General features: G+C 49.0%; 1 protein-coding gene across 1 annotated transcript in view; it reads left to right on the forward strand.

The window, feature by feature from the left end:
• Positions 1-327: 327 nt before the first annotated feature.
• ITGA5 (integrin subunit alpha 5) overlaps positions 328-12,202 on the forward strand; it is a 32,908-nt gene continuing 21,033 nt past the window's right edge. The window contains exons 1-9 of the mRNA XM_051963549.1: positions 328-1,022; positions 7,056-7,186; positions 9,041-9,153; positions 9,254-9,374; positions 9,583-9,644; positions 9,740-9,785; positions 9,937-10,062; positions 10,754-10,798; positions 10,943-10,986. Coding sequence (XP_051819509.1) covers positions 625-1,022; positions 7,056-7,186; positions 9,041-9,153; positions 9,254-9,374; positions 9,583-9,644; positions 9,740-9,785; positions 9,937-10,062; positions 10,754-10,798; positions 10,943-10,986 — 1,086 coding nt within the window. The 5' untranslated portion in view covers positions 328-624. The remainder of the gene's footprint in view (positions 1,023-7,055; positions 7,187-9,040; positions 9,154-9,253; positions 9,375-9,582; positions 9,645-9,739; positions 9,786-9,936; positions 10,063-10,753; positions 10,799-10,942; positions 10,987-12,202) is intronic.

Below are 12,202 nucleotides of genomic sequence, written 5' to 3' on the forward strand. Positions count from 1 at the left end.
GCTACCTGGGACCTCGGCTCTTGTAGGGAACTCTGGCCTTATAGCAGCCTCAGATTTAGAAAAACTCGATCTCTTTGCCAAACCTGGTGCAGAAAGCTTGGCACCTAGAATGCCTGGGTTCCAACCCCAGCTGGCATAGACCCAGGCATCTGGTGGCCCCGGAAGGCAAGGAGGGAATCCCAGCTGGCTGGATGCCAGGGGTTCCCCTTCTCTCTACAGCCCAAGGATTTGTCCTGAGGGAGATGGGAAGGGAGGCCCCTGAAATCAAGATGAAGAGATTAGAGGGGGGGCCCTCATCCCCACCCCTCTCCACCCTGGCTCCCTCTATCCTCCAGAGGTGGTTCCTTTCCTCATTAGGAAATTCTCCTCTCCTTTTTTCCTACTCCTTTTCCTGTGCGTTTACGTTCTACTTCTGGAGGGGAGGGGAGGAGGAGAAAGAGGAGGAGGAGGAGGTGGGAGTAAAGGAGAAAGCAAAAAAGGGGAGGGGGAAGAGCTCTAACGTACCCAGTCTAACCCAGTCCAGACCAGGCCAGTTCCACCGGGTGACTAGAGAACAGGGGAGCAAAGAAGAACCCCACCTCTCCGGGGTGCGGGGCGTGGGCTCTGCGTTCCAAAGACCCAGGAATGCCCCCCTACCCGCCCCACCGGCCGCGGGGGGGAGGGCTCAGCCGGGAGTTTGGCAAACTCCTCCCCGAGTTGAGTCATTCGTCTCTGGGAGGTTTAGGAAGCGACTCCGGGTCGGTGGCCCCAGGACAGGGAAGACTGGGCGCTATGGGGAGCTGGACTCCTGGGTTCCTGTTGCTTACTCGGCTGCTCCGCTCCACTCCTCGGGCCCGGCACCGGCTCCTGCAGCTGCTGCTGCTCCGCCCGCGGTCGCTGCTACTCTCGCTGCTGTTGCTGCTGCTCCTGCAGTCTGGAGTCAGGGGCTTCAACTTGGACGGGGAGGCCCCGACCGTGCTCACGGGACCCGCAGGATCCTTGTTCGGCTTTTCGGTGGAGTTCTATCGGCCCGGGGCTGAAGGGTGAGTGTGGCAGCGAATTGGCGCCTTAGTCCACTTGGAAAAGGGAGTGGAAGGAGTTTGGAGAGGCCAGAATTGGAGAGCAGAGGGGCACTAGGCTGGAGTCTGAGGATGGAGGGATTCGCTTAGTTTGAAAGGACCAGGGCTGGAATTTGGGAGCAAAGGGATCTGGGTCTAGGGGAGCTGGGGCTGGGGAAGAGGATCTGAGGCTGAACTTTGGGGAGATTGCAATCAGAGGCGAGGCTCGAATCTGAATGGGAGGGCAGGGTTCCAGTTAAAGAAATGGGAGCCAAATGAGCAAGAACCGGGGCGGATTTTGGAGAGCTACGGCTGGAGGATGTGTGTGTGTGCGTGCGTGTATTGGGGGGAGGGGCAGCAGTTGGGTTTGTGGGGGTACCACTGTTGGAATTGAATGGGGGAAGCAAGTTTGGAGGAACCAAGAAGTTTGAAAATGTGGGGCTAGAGCTGGGAATCCCCCAGGGCTGCGATGAGATGGGAAGAGGGGGAAGGGATGCCAGGAGACGGGGCTGAAGTAGCAGCAGACTTATGTCCAGAGAGTATCCAAAGAGCCTGGAACTTGGGGGGGGGGAAGGGCGAGGAAGCAGGGTAGGCGTCTGACGGGGTCTGGGCTAGGTGATCGGGGCCGGACCACTAATGGTGGGTGAGGAGAGAAACGGAGCCGAGGAACTGGTGTTTGGGGGCGGCTAGGAAGAGTGGTGACCAAGCTGGGCCACCGGAGACCGACAAGACTGTTGTGGCGGGGCCAGGGGACCGGGAGTGAGACGGGGCCATTGTGCTTGGGGGTAGGGGTGGAGGGGGCGAGTGTCAGAGCCAGAGTGGGGAAAACTCCGAGGGGGGGAGTCAGGAAGTGGCTGCTTGGACAGGGAAGGGTGGTGGTGGCTACAGCATGGGGCTAGGATGGAGGGGTCAGTCGGGCTGAGGGGCTCCTTAACTCCCCTTCTCCCCCCCTCCGCCGGTCTGCCGGCAGATACTAGGGCGAGTGCCGCCTGCTCCTCTCCCCTGTCCCCTAGAGCGTCCTCCACTTTCCTCCAACCTGGGCCGCTGGAGTCTTAGGGCTGCCGTTAAAGGACATGGGTAGAGTGGGGGTGTCCGAAGGAGACTTGGGGCTCTGGGAGGCGCCAGGACAGGAGGCGGGCTCAGTCCCGGGCGGGTGTGTGTGTATGTGAGTGTGTATGTGTCGGCAGGCGGGGCGGGGGAGGCAGCTTCCCTTTTCCTCTCACTTTCCGGTGGAAGAAAGAAGCTGATTTCCTGTAAGCAAACAGTGGGAGCTGGATTTGAGGCTAGGATTCCTGGGTTCTTACTGGAAAACTAGGATTCCAGACAACAGTCTTCCCAGGAAACCTAGACGGGAGGGGGGCTGCAAGAAGGTAGGGATCGGGGAAATAGGGCTTTGGGGAGAGCTACAACCCGCAACTATTAACCTACTAAAATGACATAAAGTCCCCAGACCCTGACTATCAAAGGAGCAAGTTATCTTTCCCCAAACACGTTTCCATTGTGTTCCCTCCTGCCTCCCACCTGAGATGCGTGTGGAGAAATTCAGCATTCTTATCTTGTCTGCAAATGTGGATCAGAGCATGGTTTCTCCGGGACAGAGAGACAGGAGTCTGGGATTTCTTATCCAGATTCAGAGAAAGGGTGTTATTTGAAGACACATGTCCTCCTTCAGTAAACTCTTCTTCTGACTCTCAATTTATGGGAGAATTGCTTCCCATTGAGTATAGTATGGAGTCCATCCAGCACACACTCATACACCCGGGAAAGAAAGGGTTAATCCCATTTGGTGTCCTAAGTGGGGGCTTCTCTGGTGTCTATGGGAAAGGAGAGAGGGGAGGAGGAGAAAGAAGGGATGCTTAGGCCCCAGCTGTTAGCTCTGGGCTAGTTGAGGTCCACACCCACCCCACCTCCCCTCTGGCCTCTTGCCCAAACCCCATTGCATCACCCTGGCCTGGGACCTCTGCCAGACCTGACTTCCCCCAGGCCCCCCATCCTCCCCCCACATCTCCAGTGGGGCAGGGAGATAGGGAGCCACTTTTCTGTGGCCAGGATTCTGCTGGGAGGGAAGAAGGCAATGGAGGAGCTGGGAAGTTGTGTCTGAAGCTGTAGGGAGGAAATAAGGGAAGAGAGATGGTTTCCTGGGTTCTTCTAGGAGGCAAAGGGTGGGGATGGGCTACATAATTCCCAGGTGTGTTTTTAAAAGGCAGAGAAGAGAAAAGGCTGAGCTAGAAATCAGCATTTTTTTGGTTCCTATTGGGGTCAGGGGAGAAAGGAAGGGGAGGAGATATCACACCCAGATGGCTTGACACCCCAGGAAATGACTTTTTGCTTCTCCACCTCTCTATCATTCTTTAAAACCCTTTCTCAAAGCATGGCTACATAGCCTACTTCACTGCAAGCTTCCAGCCCAGGTACATACACTCTCATGAAGAGCCAGATGGCTTCTGCTCTCTCAGGAGAGGGAAAGTACTTCTCAGCCATATTCCCCCCTCCCATAATTCTCTAGGCTCTTCTCTCCTATTGGACCCTAAGGAAGATCCCAGAGCTAGAGTTTGGGGATAAAGATTTTTACCCTAGCCTCTCTGGTAACCATCGGGCCTAAGCTAGGGCACCTTTATTCTTTGCCTCAATCATCTCCCTGCTTAGCTTTACTTTAGAAAGATTTTTAGGCTAAGTTGTGGAGATTTCTGCTCCAAAGCCCTCCCTCCAGGGATTAGAGAAATGAAGTCCCAAATGCAACCAGGTGCTGGTTAGTATAACTAATGGATGCTCTGGGAGGGGGACATCCCCATTCTCTGGACACTGCCCAATCCCCTGACCTTGTTAAGGCCAATGGAGTTAAACAAAAAAATAACTTTGTATTGAACAAGCTTGTTAATCAATAGCTTGGCTGGGGAGAGAGGAGAGATATGGTTTTGTGTTTAAAGTGGAAGGAGAATTGGATTGGAAGTCTGAAGCCCCGGGTTTTAGCCTGAAAACTCCACCACTAATTTGGGGGACCAGGAGCAGGTTTCTAAGATCTCTCTTAAGTGTGGGATTCTAGATTATGATCCTGGGGATTTAGGAGTTCTAGGGCGCTGGCATTGAAGAAACAGGATCTAGATTAAGAAAGCAGTTGGGGAGTAGGGATAGGAAGACAAAAAAGTACCCAGGACCACCCAGCAACTCCATACTTGAGTCATTATGTGCAGGCTTGCCTGCCAATGACCTTGGGAGTCCATCCAAAACTAGGTCTTTCGTCCCTGAGTGTCACAGACTTTGCCCTAGGAAAAACCCTGGTTAGGGAGCCCACCCACCTCTCTCCTGCCTTGTCCCAAATTATCTTCTCCAATACGTGTGAAGCTCTCTCTGATGGGGCTGCTTCACATAGTATGGAGGCTGAATAAATTGGTGGTGGAGATTGTGAGACCTCATTACTCACTCTCCAACTTCAGTGGGGCTATGGGTCCAGACCTTATGTCCTGGTATTGCTCAGGCCTGACTTCCAAGCCCAGCTCATGCTGTTCTTTGGCCAGAGTCAGGTGCCAGTTCTGTGGGAATCAGAGCCTGAACTCATGCCAAGACCAACACTCATCTCAGAGGGCAGGACTCCAGGGTTCTACTGAAAGACACTTTAAAGTGCCCTTTAGTCAACCACCCTAGCAGCAAAGCCCAGGAGATCCAGACAGAGGAGAGAGGAAGGCTAGGAGACAAATGGAATAGTGAGAAAATGGAAACAAACAGGAAACAACCAGTAGTAAATATTTTCTCTCTTCAAAACAACCTCGTCTCATCCCCTTCCTCCATTACCCTCCTTTGCTCCACCCCTTCTTCTGTCCCCCTAAACAGTAATTTCAGTTATCTCATCCTCTTCTATTTGTTCATTAAACTTGTGACCCAACTCCTAGACCCTGCCATGGGCTATGCTGGCTGTCCCTGGCATTCCCTTCTGTCTATTCCCAGTTGGGGTACACCTTTGAACTCATGCTTTTCTCCCTGGACCCCTCAGGACTAGAGATCTGGCACTAGGATCTTGTCCCTCAGAGGGACTTTGGTTAAAGAAATTGTCACTTATTGCCTAGACCAGAGTGGGCAACTGGACCGCAAGGGAAAAGGTGTGGCAGGGAGAATTTGGGAAGCTAGAGGGAGGAAATAGAGGTACAAGTGATAACAGGAACAAAGGTAGAGGGATGGAGATACAACAGGCATAGAAGAGGAGACAAAGTTGCACTGACAGAAACCAAGAGAAAAGGAAAAAAAAGGAAAAAATGGCAATGGGAGGGATTACAAAGCCAAATGCCACATGGTGACAGATAAGAAAGGACAGGCAGGATGGGACATGGAGAGCAAAGAGACACATGAGGAAAGACAGGCAGGGAGACAAGACAGAGAAGCAGGCAGGACAAGCAGGACAGACAAACAAAGGCAGGCAGGGCAGGGATTGGAGAGACAAAGGCACATGAGGAGAAAGGACAAGAAGGCTGGCAAGACAGACCGGCCGGTAGGCAGGACAGACAGACACAGGCAGGCAGAAGAGACAGTAAAGCAGGCAGGATAGAAAAAGAAATACAAAAGTAGGAAAAGACAGAAACTGGCAAACGGGCAGGACAGACAGAGGCAGGCAAGCAGACCAATTGACACAGATAGACAAGAAGAGGAGGAGGGCAGAAGGATCAGCTTCAGAAAGGATTTAAAAAAAACAGCAACAGAAAAACCACTTTGTATAGAAAGAGAATTTAGAAAAAGTCCTCTTTGCTCTGACCACAACTACTGTCCCTTGTCATCCACCTCACTAATAGATGGGAGCAAACTACAGTATAATTTACAGCCCCTTGGGAACACAAAAGGGCAGGAGCTGGACACAGACTCAATGATAGTAAAGTGTGAAGATGAAAATATAGCTCACCAATGAGAAAAGGCCTTGGAACCCTGAGCTCCCAAATCCAGAAGCTCAATGAGGAGTAAAATCGGGCAAGGAAGAAGCAGCTCTTTGCCCCCTTCCCTTCCTCCTCTTCCCTAGCTCCTCTCTCTCTATTCCCTCCTTTCCTATTTTCAGGACTCACATTTTCCTCCCATTCCCCCTAGGCTGGGAAGCTGGATGAATCCAGGCTTGGGAGGGGTTTGGCTTCAGGAGGGTGAGCAGAGGTGTCAGTGTATTTATACCAGTCATGGCTGGCTGAGGCCAGAGAGCTGGGTGTCCTGTAGGTTGAGAGACAACAATTCACAAGGGACAGTGAGTCCTCACTGCCCTGATCACCAAAGCCCTTTCCCTTCTTTTCAGGATTGAATTTTTGATTTCCTCTGGAAATTCTGGAGGAGGGAGTGAGTGCCGCAGGGACTGACAGGGTTGGGGAGTAGGAAGGTATGTTGGTGGGGGAGAGGAGGCAGTTAGTGACAGCGGCACATGGGGACTGCCTGGCTCCATCCAGCTTGTGCCTCTGGCATCTGTGGTATCTCCCAAGATATAAATACCCACCCAGTGGGTACCTGCCCCTCCCCAGCCCTAGGGTCTGAACTCCTGGGTTCTTGCCTTAGAAGACCATGAAGTCTAGAATTCTAGGAGATGGATCAAGGAGCAGAGAGCCTGGATGGGGAGAAGTGGGGAGGGGGAAGGGAGATAAGATGGGAGAAGATAGGATAAGAATAGATAGAGACCAGGAAGCAGGGTAGGATTAGGAGTCAGAAAGCCTGGGTTTGATCCTGGTTTTACCAGTAACTAATTCTTTCCTTTAGCAAAGAATTTCTTTTCTCTGGGACTTGGTTTCCTCTTCTGTAAAATGGGGATAATTAAAAAAGAACATTTTGTAAATGACAAAACATTTATAGAAACGAGTCATCCTTTTAAAAGAAGGAAGTTAGATTGTAACCCCCTTATTTCAACAATCTCTAAGGTCTGTTCCAGGACTAAAGTTCTTAGACCTAGAGATGATAAGGGGAAAGGCACAGGAAGTGGGAGGGATAAGGGTGAAGAAAAGGGGATTGCAGAGGGGCGCCAGGGCCGGGGAACTGACCCACCCCCTGATTAGCCCCTTCCCACAGGGTCAGTGTTCTGGTGGGTGCTCCCAAAGCCAACACAAGCCAGCCAGGAGTCCTGCAGGGCGGCGCCGTCTACCTCTGCCCTTGGGGCCCCAACTCAGCCCAATGTACCCCCATTGTGTTCGACAGTAAAGGTAATGGGCTGGGACCGGGTGAAGGGGGCGGGGCGTGGGGTGGAGTTTGGGAGGGGAGGCTGAGGCTGTAGAATAGGGCCTGAGGGAAGGGGTGGGGCCAGACCAGCTTAGGGAGCTGTGCGGGTGGAAGGGGAGCGCCCAGGAGGATGCCCAGCTTGGATGGCCCGGGTCGGACTGGGAGAAAACATCTCCTTTCCGCCCCTCATCCTTCCCCTGGTTCCCTGTGTGGCTTCTGCCAGTGGCACTGACGATATGTTCCCAGCCCAGCCTTGGCGAGGCGGGGCGGGCATGATTCAGAAACATGTGGCTCTCATTTCCCCTGAATCACCCACAACTCAGGGAGGCCGGGGGAGAGACAGAGACCCAGACAGTGAGAGGGACCGGAACAAGGAGAGCCATGGAGGCAGGGTTAGCTGGGAAGAGAGTCAGCAAGAACACTAGGGAATGCTAAAGGAGCAACTAATGATAAGGGAAAAGATGTGTGGAAAGAGAGATGCTGAGAGTGAGACAGAAACGGAAATGAGAACAGGAAGGGGACAAATACAGAGATGCAAATTTAGGAGGAATCCAAAAAGAGCTGAAAGAGACAAGCAAGGAAAGAGCTGGAGATGCTAGTTAGGAATCAGAGGCAGAAGAGAGTGGAGAGAAAGGGAGAGAGATGGCAAGGCAGAGAGAGATACAGAAAGAGGACTGACCTAGGATAAAAGACAAAACACAAGCTAGAGGCAGAGGAAAAAGTAGGGATGTTGAATGAGTTCATGTTAACAAATTCTGCCTGAAAATATTTTTTGCATCCACTCCCTTATTTCATTATTTCTCAGTCTTTTAATTGGTTTTCCTGCCTTCAGATTCTCCCCATGCTAACCCTTCTCAGGAATCTTGGAAATATTTGCAAAATATTGTTTTGATCATATTATTCTCCTTCTCAGAAACTTTTAATGGCTTCCCATTTCCCTTTATGCTATAAATAGAAAACTCACCTGTCCGGGTTTATCTCTTGTGACTTGCCTTTATCTCCTTTATGTTTCAGCCTTCTCTCCCTGAAGATACTTTCCCTAAGGCATCCTATACTTTCCTTCCTCCCTACTTTTACTCAATGTAATGTTTGCTTCTCTTTTTTCTCCTCACCTTTAACTCTTGTTCCCATTTCTTGCTGAGCATTAAAATTCTTCTCATTTATGGCCTAGCTTAAATACCACCTGAAAACTTTCACAAGTTATCCTAGCTGAGCTATCTCTTCTCTACATTTTTATAGTTATTTGCAAATATATTATCTTCCCAATAAATAGGAAGCGCCTAAAGAGCAGAGAGTGCCTTATTTACCTTCATATCCCCCACAGAGCATATATATGAATATGTAATACATATAATATGGTCTATATAATAATAAACAGACTTAAGAATGTATGAATATATAACATATATATGATATATATATAATGTAACAAAGATAAATTGGCACGTAGTTGGCAACAAATCCAATCGCACAGATCGCTGACCTGAGGGACTTTTAAATTGTCTATAAATTCTCACACTCTCTCAACCCTAACCCTAGACAGCTTGGCTGAATCAAGGCAGCTTGACCCCTGCATTAGTGGAGAGGTCAGGAAAAGGGAAGCATGGAGGGCCACTCTGGAAATCCCTTTCTGAATGAAGAGGGATGAGTCAGAGTAGGAAACTGTCTCTCAAAGATCCTTGTTCTCCAGTCTGTCTGCCAGTGACTCAGGAAGAGTCAAGGCTAGAAAGTATTTGGGGACCTCCAGCCAGAGGGGATCTAGTAGGGAAAGAGAGGAGAGTTAAAATTCTGGGCCCCAAGCTTTTCACCTTTATGTCCATCTTCCCCTTACCTCTCAGGCTCTCGGCCTCTGGAGTCATCCTTGTCCAGTCCTGAAGGGGAGGAGCCTGTGGAATATAAGTCCTTTCAGTGGTTTGGAGCCACAGTCCGAGCCCATGGCTCCACCATCCTGGTGAGGGGCACAGTGGGCATGTCAGGGAGGTAGGGTGGGAGCCACGATTGGTAAGGAGGGAGTTGAATCCTGGCTGAGCAGTGTCTATTGGTGTCTGCAGGCCTGTGCCCCTTTGTATAGCTGGCGCACAGAGAAGGAACCCATGAGTGACCCAGTAGGCACCTGCTACCTCTCTACTGACAACTTCACCCAATTCCTGGAGTACTCACCTTGCCGCTCAGGTATGGGGAGAAGGGAGACCCAGAGAACGACTTGAGGAGGAATGGAGTAGAAAGGGTGGGGTCTGATTGTGCCATCTCTGGCCCCCCCATGCCCACTCCCTGCCTTCTCACCCTCTTCACTTGTACCTTCTCTGCTTGCCACACCTGCTTCTTTCTGCCCCTTCCCTTGTTGCCTAATCTATCTACACTGTCTCTTTTCTCCCTGAAGATTTTAGCTCCGCCACAGGACAGGGTTACTGCCAAGGGGGTTTCAGTGCAGAATTTACCAAGGTAAGGAAGATGCAAGAAGAGAGGGCACAACTAGAGTGGGAGCAGGTGTTGGGTTCATTTCACAACCTCTGTCCCCCATCTCTCTGCCCACACAGACAGGACGTGTGTTGCTGGGAGGACCTGGGAGCTACTACTGGCAAGGTGAGCCCCAGTGCCTAACTCAGAGCTTTGCCCTTTTTGGCCCTTTTGTCTAACTGTGTCCTGTCCCTGGTACTGAACTCCCTCTAGCTTTTTCCCCCCTCTCCCCTCTCTGATCCATCCTGCCCCTGCCCACCTTCCCCTTACCATCCAGGGCAGATCCTGTCGGCTACTCAGGAGCAAATTGCAGAGTCCTACTACCCAGAGTATCTGATTACTGAAGTTCGGGGGCAGTTACAGACCCGACAAGCCAGCTCTACCTATGATGACAGCTACCTAGGTGAGTGCAGAAGGTGGCTTGGGCTTGGACATAGGGGAAGGGAAAGAGGGGAGACACTCAAAAAACCGCATCTTCTCCAACCCTGGGGCTCTGGTTCTCCCCTTCTATCTCTTCCATTCCCTGGAGTGGCTGACTGTGGAGAGCCAACTCTTGAGACAGTTAGATATCTAAGTGAATAAACAGTTAAATTAGAAATTAGAAAGACCATCTCAGACACTATATAACTCTGGGCAAGTCCATTTTCATCTGTACAACAGGAATGATAATAACATCTACTACTCTAGAGTTGTTGTGAGGATCACATATTAAAGATATGTGAAATAAAACATATTAAACACTTCACAAATCTCAGTGATTTATAAATGCCAGCTATTATTCTTACCCAGTAGCTAGAGAAACACCTTGGTATAGTATAAAAAATGCTGGATTCAGGAGTGACCTGGGATCATAACCTAACTCCAAAATTTACTATGAACAAATACCTTTCTGGGCCTTAGTTCTCCCCTTTAAAATGGGCATAGTATTTTCACTACCTTTGCACAAGCCTGTTAGGAAAGTATTATTCAAAACTTAAAAATCAATACTCTAATGGGGAATCAATACCCAGGTGGGAATTAAGGAGCAATGGGGAGCTAGAGGAGACTCCTCAGAATAAAAACTCTATAACCACCCTGACCATTGTATTCCCCAGGATATGCAGTGGCTGTGGGCGAATTCAATGGAGATGGCACAGAGGGTAAGCATGTCACCGGACCCAGGACTGAGGGAGGTGAATGGGATGGGGGTTAGAGACCTCATACCTAGAAGAGATGTACCCATCTCTTCTTCAAAGGTAGCTACCTTTGCTTATCTCAAATATTTCTTTCTTGCTTGCTTGCAGATTTCGTGGCTGGAGTACCTAAAGGGAACCTCACCTATGGCTATGTAAGACCCCTACTACTGGTCTTCACCCCATACTGTCCATTTTCTTTATTCATTCATTCATTCATTTCCTTAACATTTATTGAGTGCCTCCTGTGTGCAAGATACCATGCTATGGGCTAAAGAGAATATAAAGACATATTCTCCACACTCAAAGAGCAAACAGTACAGCAAGGGGAAAATTGATAATGCATATAAATAGATATCAAAATAATCAGGGTATGATTAGTGCCATGTTTATTAAAAAAAAAAAGGCAGCACGGGGAGAAATCATTTCTCTGTGGGGGAAGCTTAGCCATGTTCATGAGGGGTCTCTGGAGTTCAGAAGGTATGAGCAAAGATGAACAAGGGTCTGGATGTCTTGTTATTTTCTGTAAATAGTTACTAAGCAGGTTACTTTCATTAATGTTCAATGTTCTTTGTAATAAAAGTTTTTAAAAAGAGACAGAGAAAAGCAAGTCAATAGTCCAATTTAACCAGAATATAGAGTGTGAGAACAAGAGTAATACGAAATAAAATTGCAGAGATAAATGAGGAGCCTGAGTTTTTTTTTCTGTAGGTAGTGGGGACCTCTTGAAGAAATGGGGATAAGGGAGTGAAATGATTACTTATGTTTTAAGAAGATTAATGTTATGGACATGTTTAACTAATGTCAGATTACTCACCATCTTGGGGATGGAGGGAAAAAGAGAAGGAGGAAAAAAATGGAAATCAGAATCTTATAAAAGTAAACGTTGAAAACTGTCTTTACATGTAATCAGAAAAGATAAAATACTATTAAGTGGGAGTGGGGAGGAAAGAAGATTAATCTTAAAGGCAACATGATCAAGTTGATTGAATCTAAACTTGGAGACAGAAACCTGAGTTCAAGTCCTGCCTTAGATACTTGCTAAGCTATAGAATCCAGAGTGCATCACTTGATATCTCAGGTTTTTGATTTCCTTAATTGAAAAAGGAGATGAATGAGCTCTAAGACCTTCTGGCTCTAAAGTCTACAGTCCTGTGATTTATGATGCTATAATCTGGCAACAAGGGGGTGAGATCAATTATTAAAATAATACAGGTGAGCAGTCACAAGGATTTGAACTGATGTGGTAGTTGCCAGAAGAAAAAGTCTCTATTTCCTCATCTGTAAAATGATGAGATTAGACCACATGATCTCTGACATTTGGTGATCTAATAATTGCCATAGAGGCAGAATTAATAGAACTTAGTGATT

The sequence above is a fragment of the Antechinus flavipes genome, chromosome 5 (assembly GCF_016432865.1).
Source record: "Antechinus flavipes isolate AdamAnt ecotype Samford, QLD, Australia chromosome 5, AdamAnt_v2, whole genome shotgun sequence".
Lineage (NCBI taxonomy): Eukaryota > Metazoa > Chordata > Mammalia > Dasyuromorphia > Dasyuridae > Antechinus > Antechinus flavipes.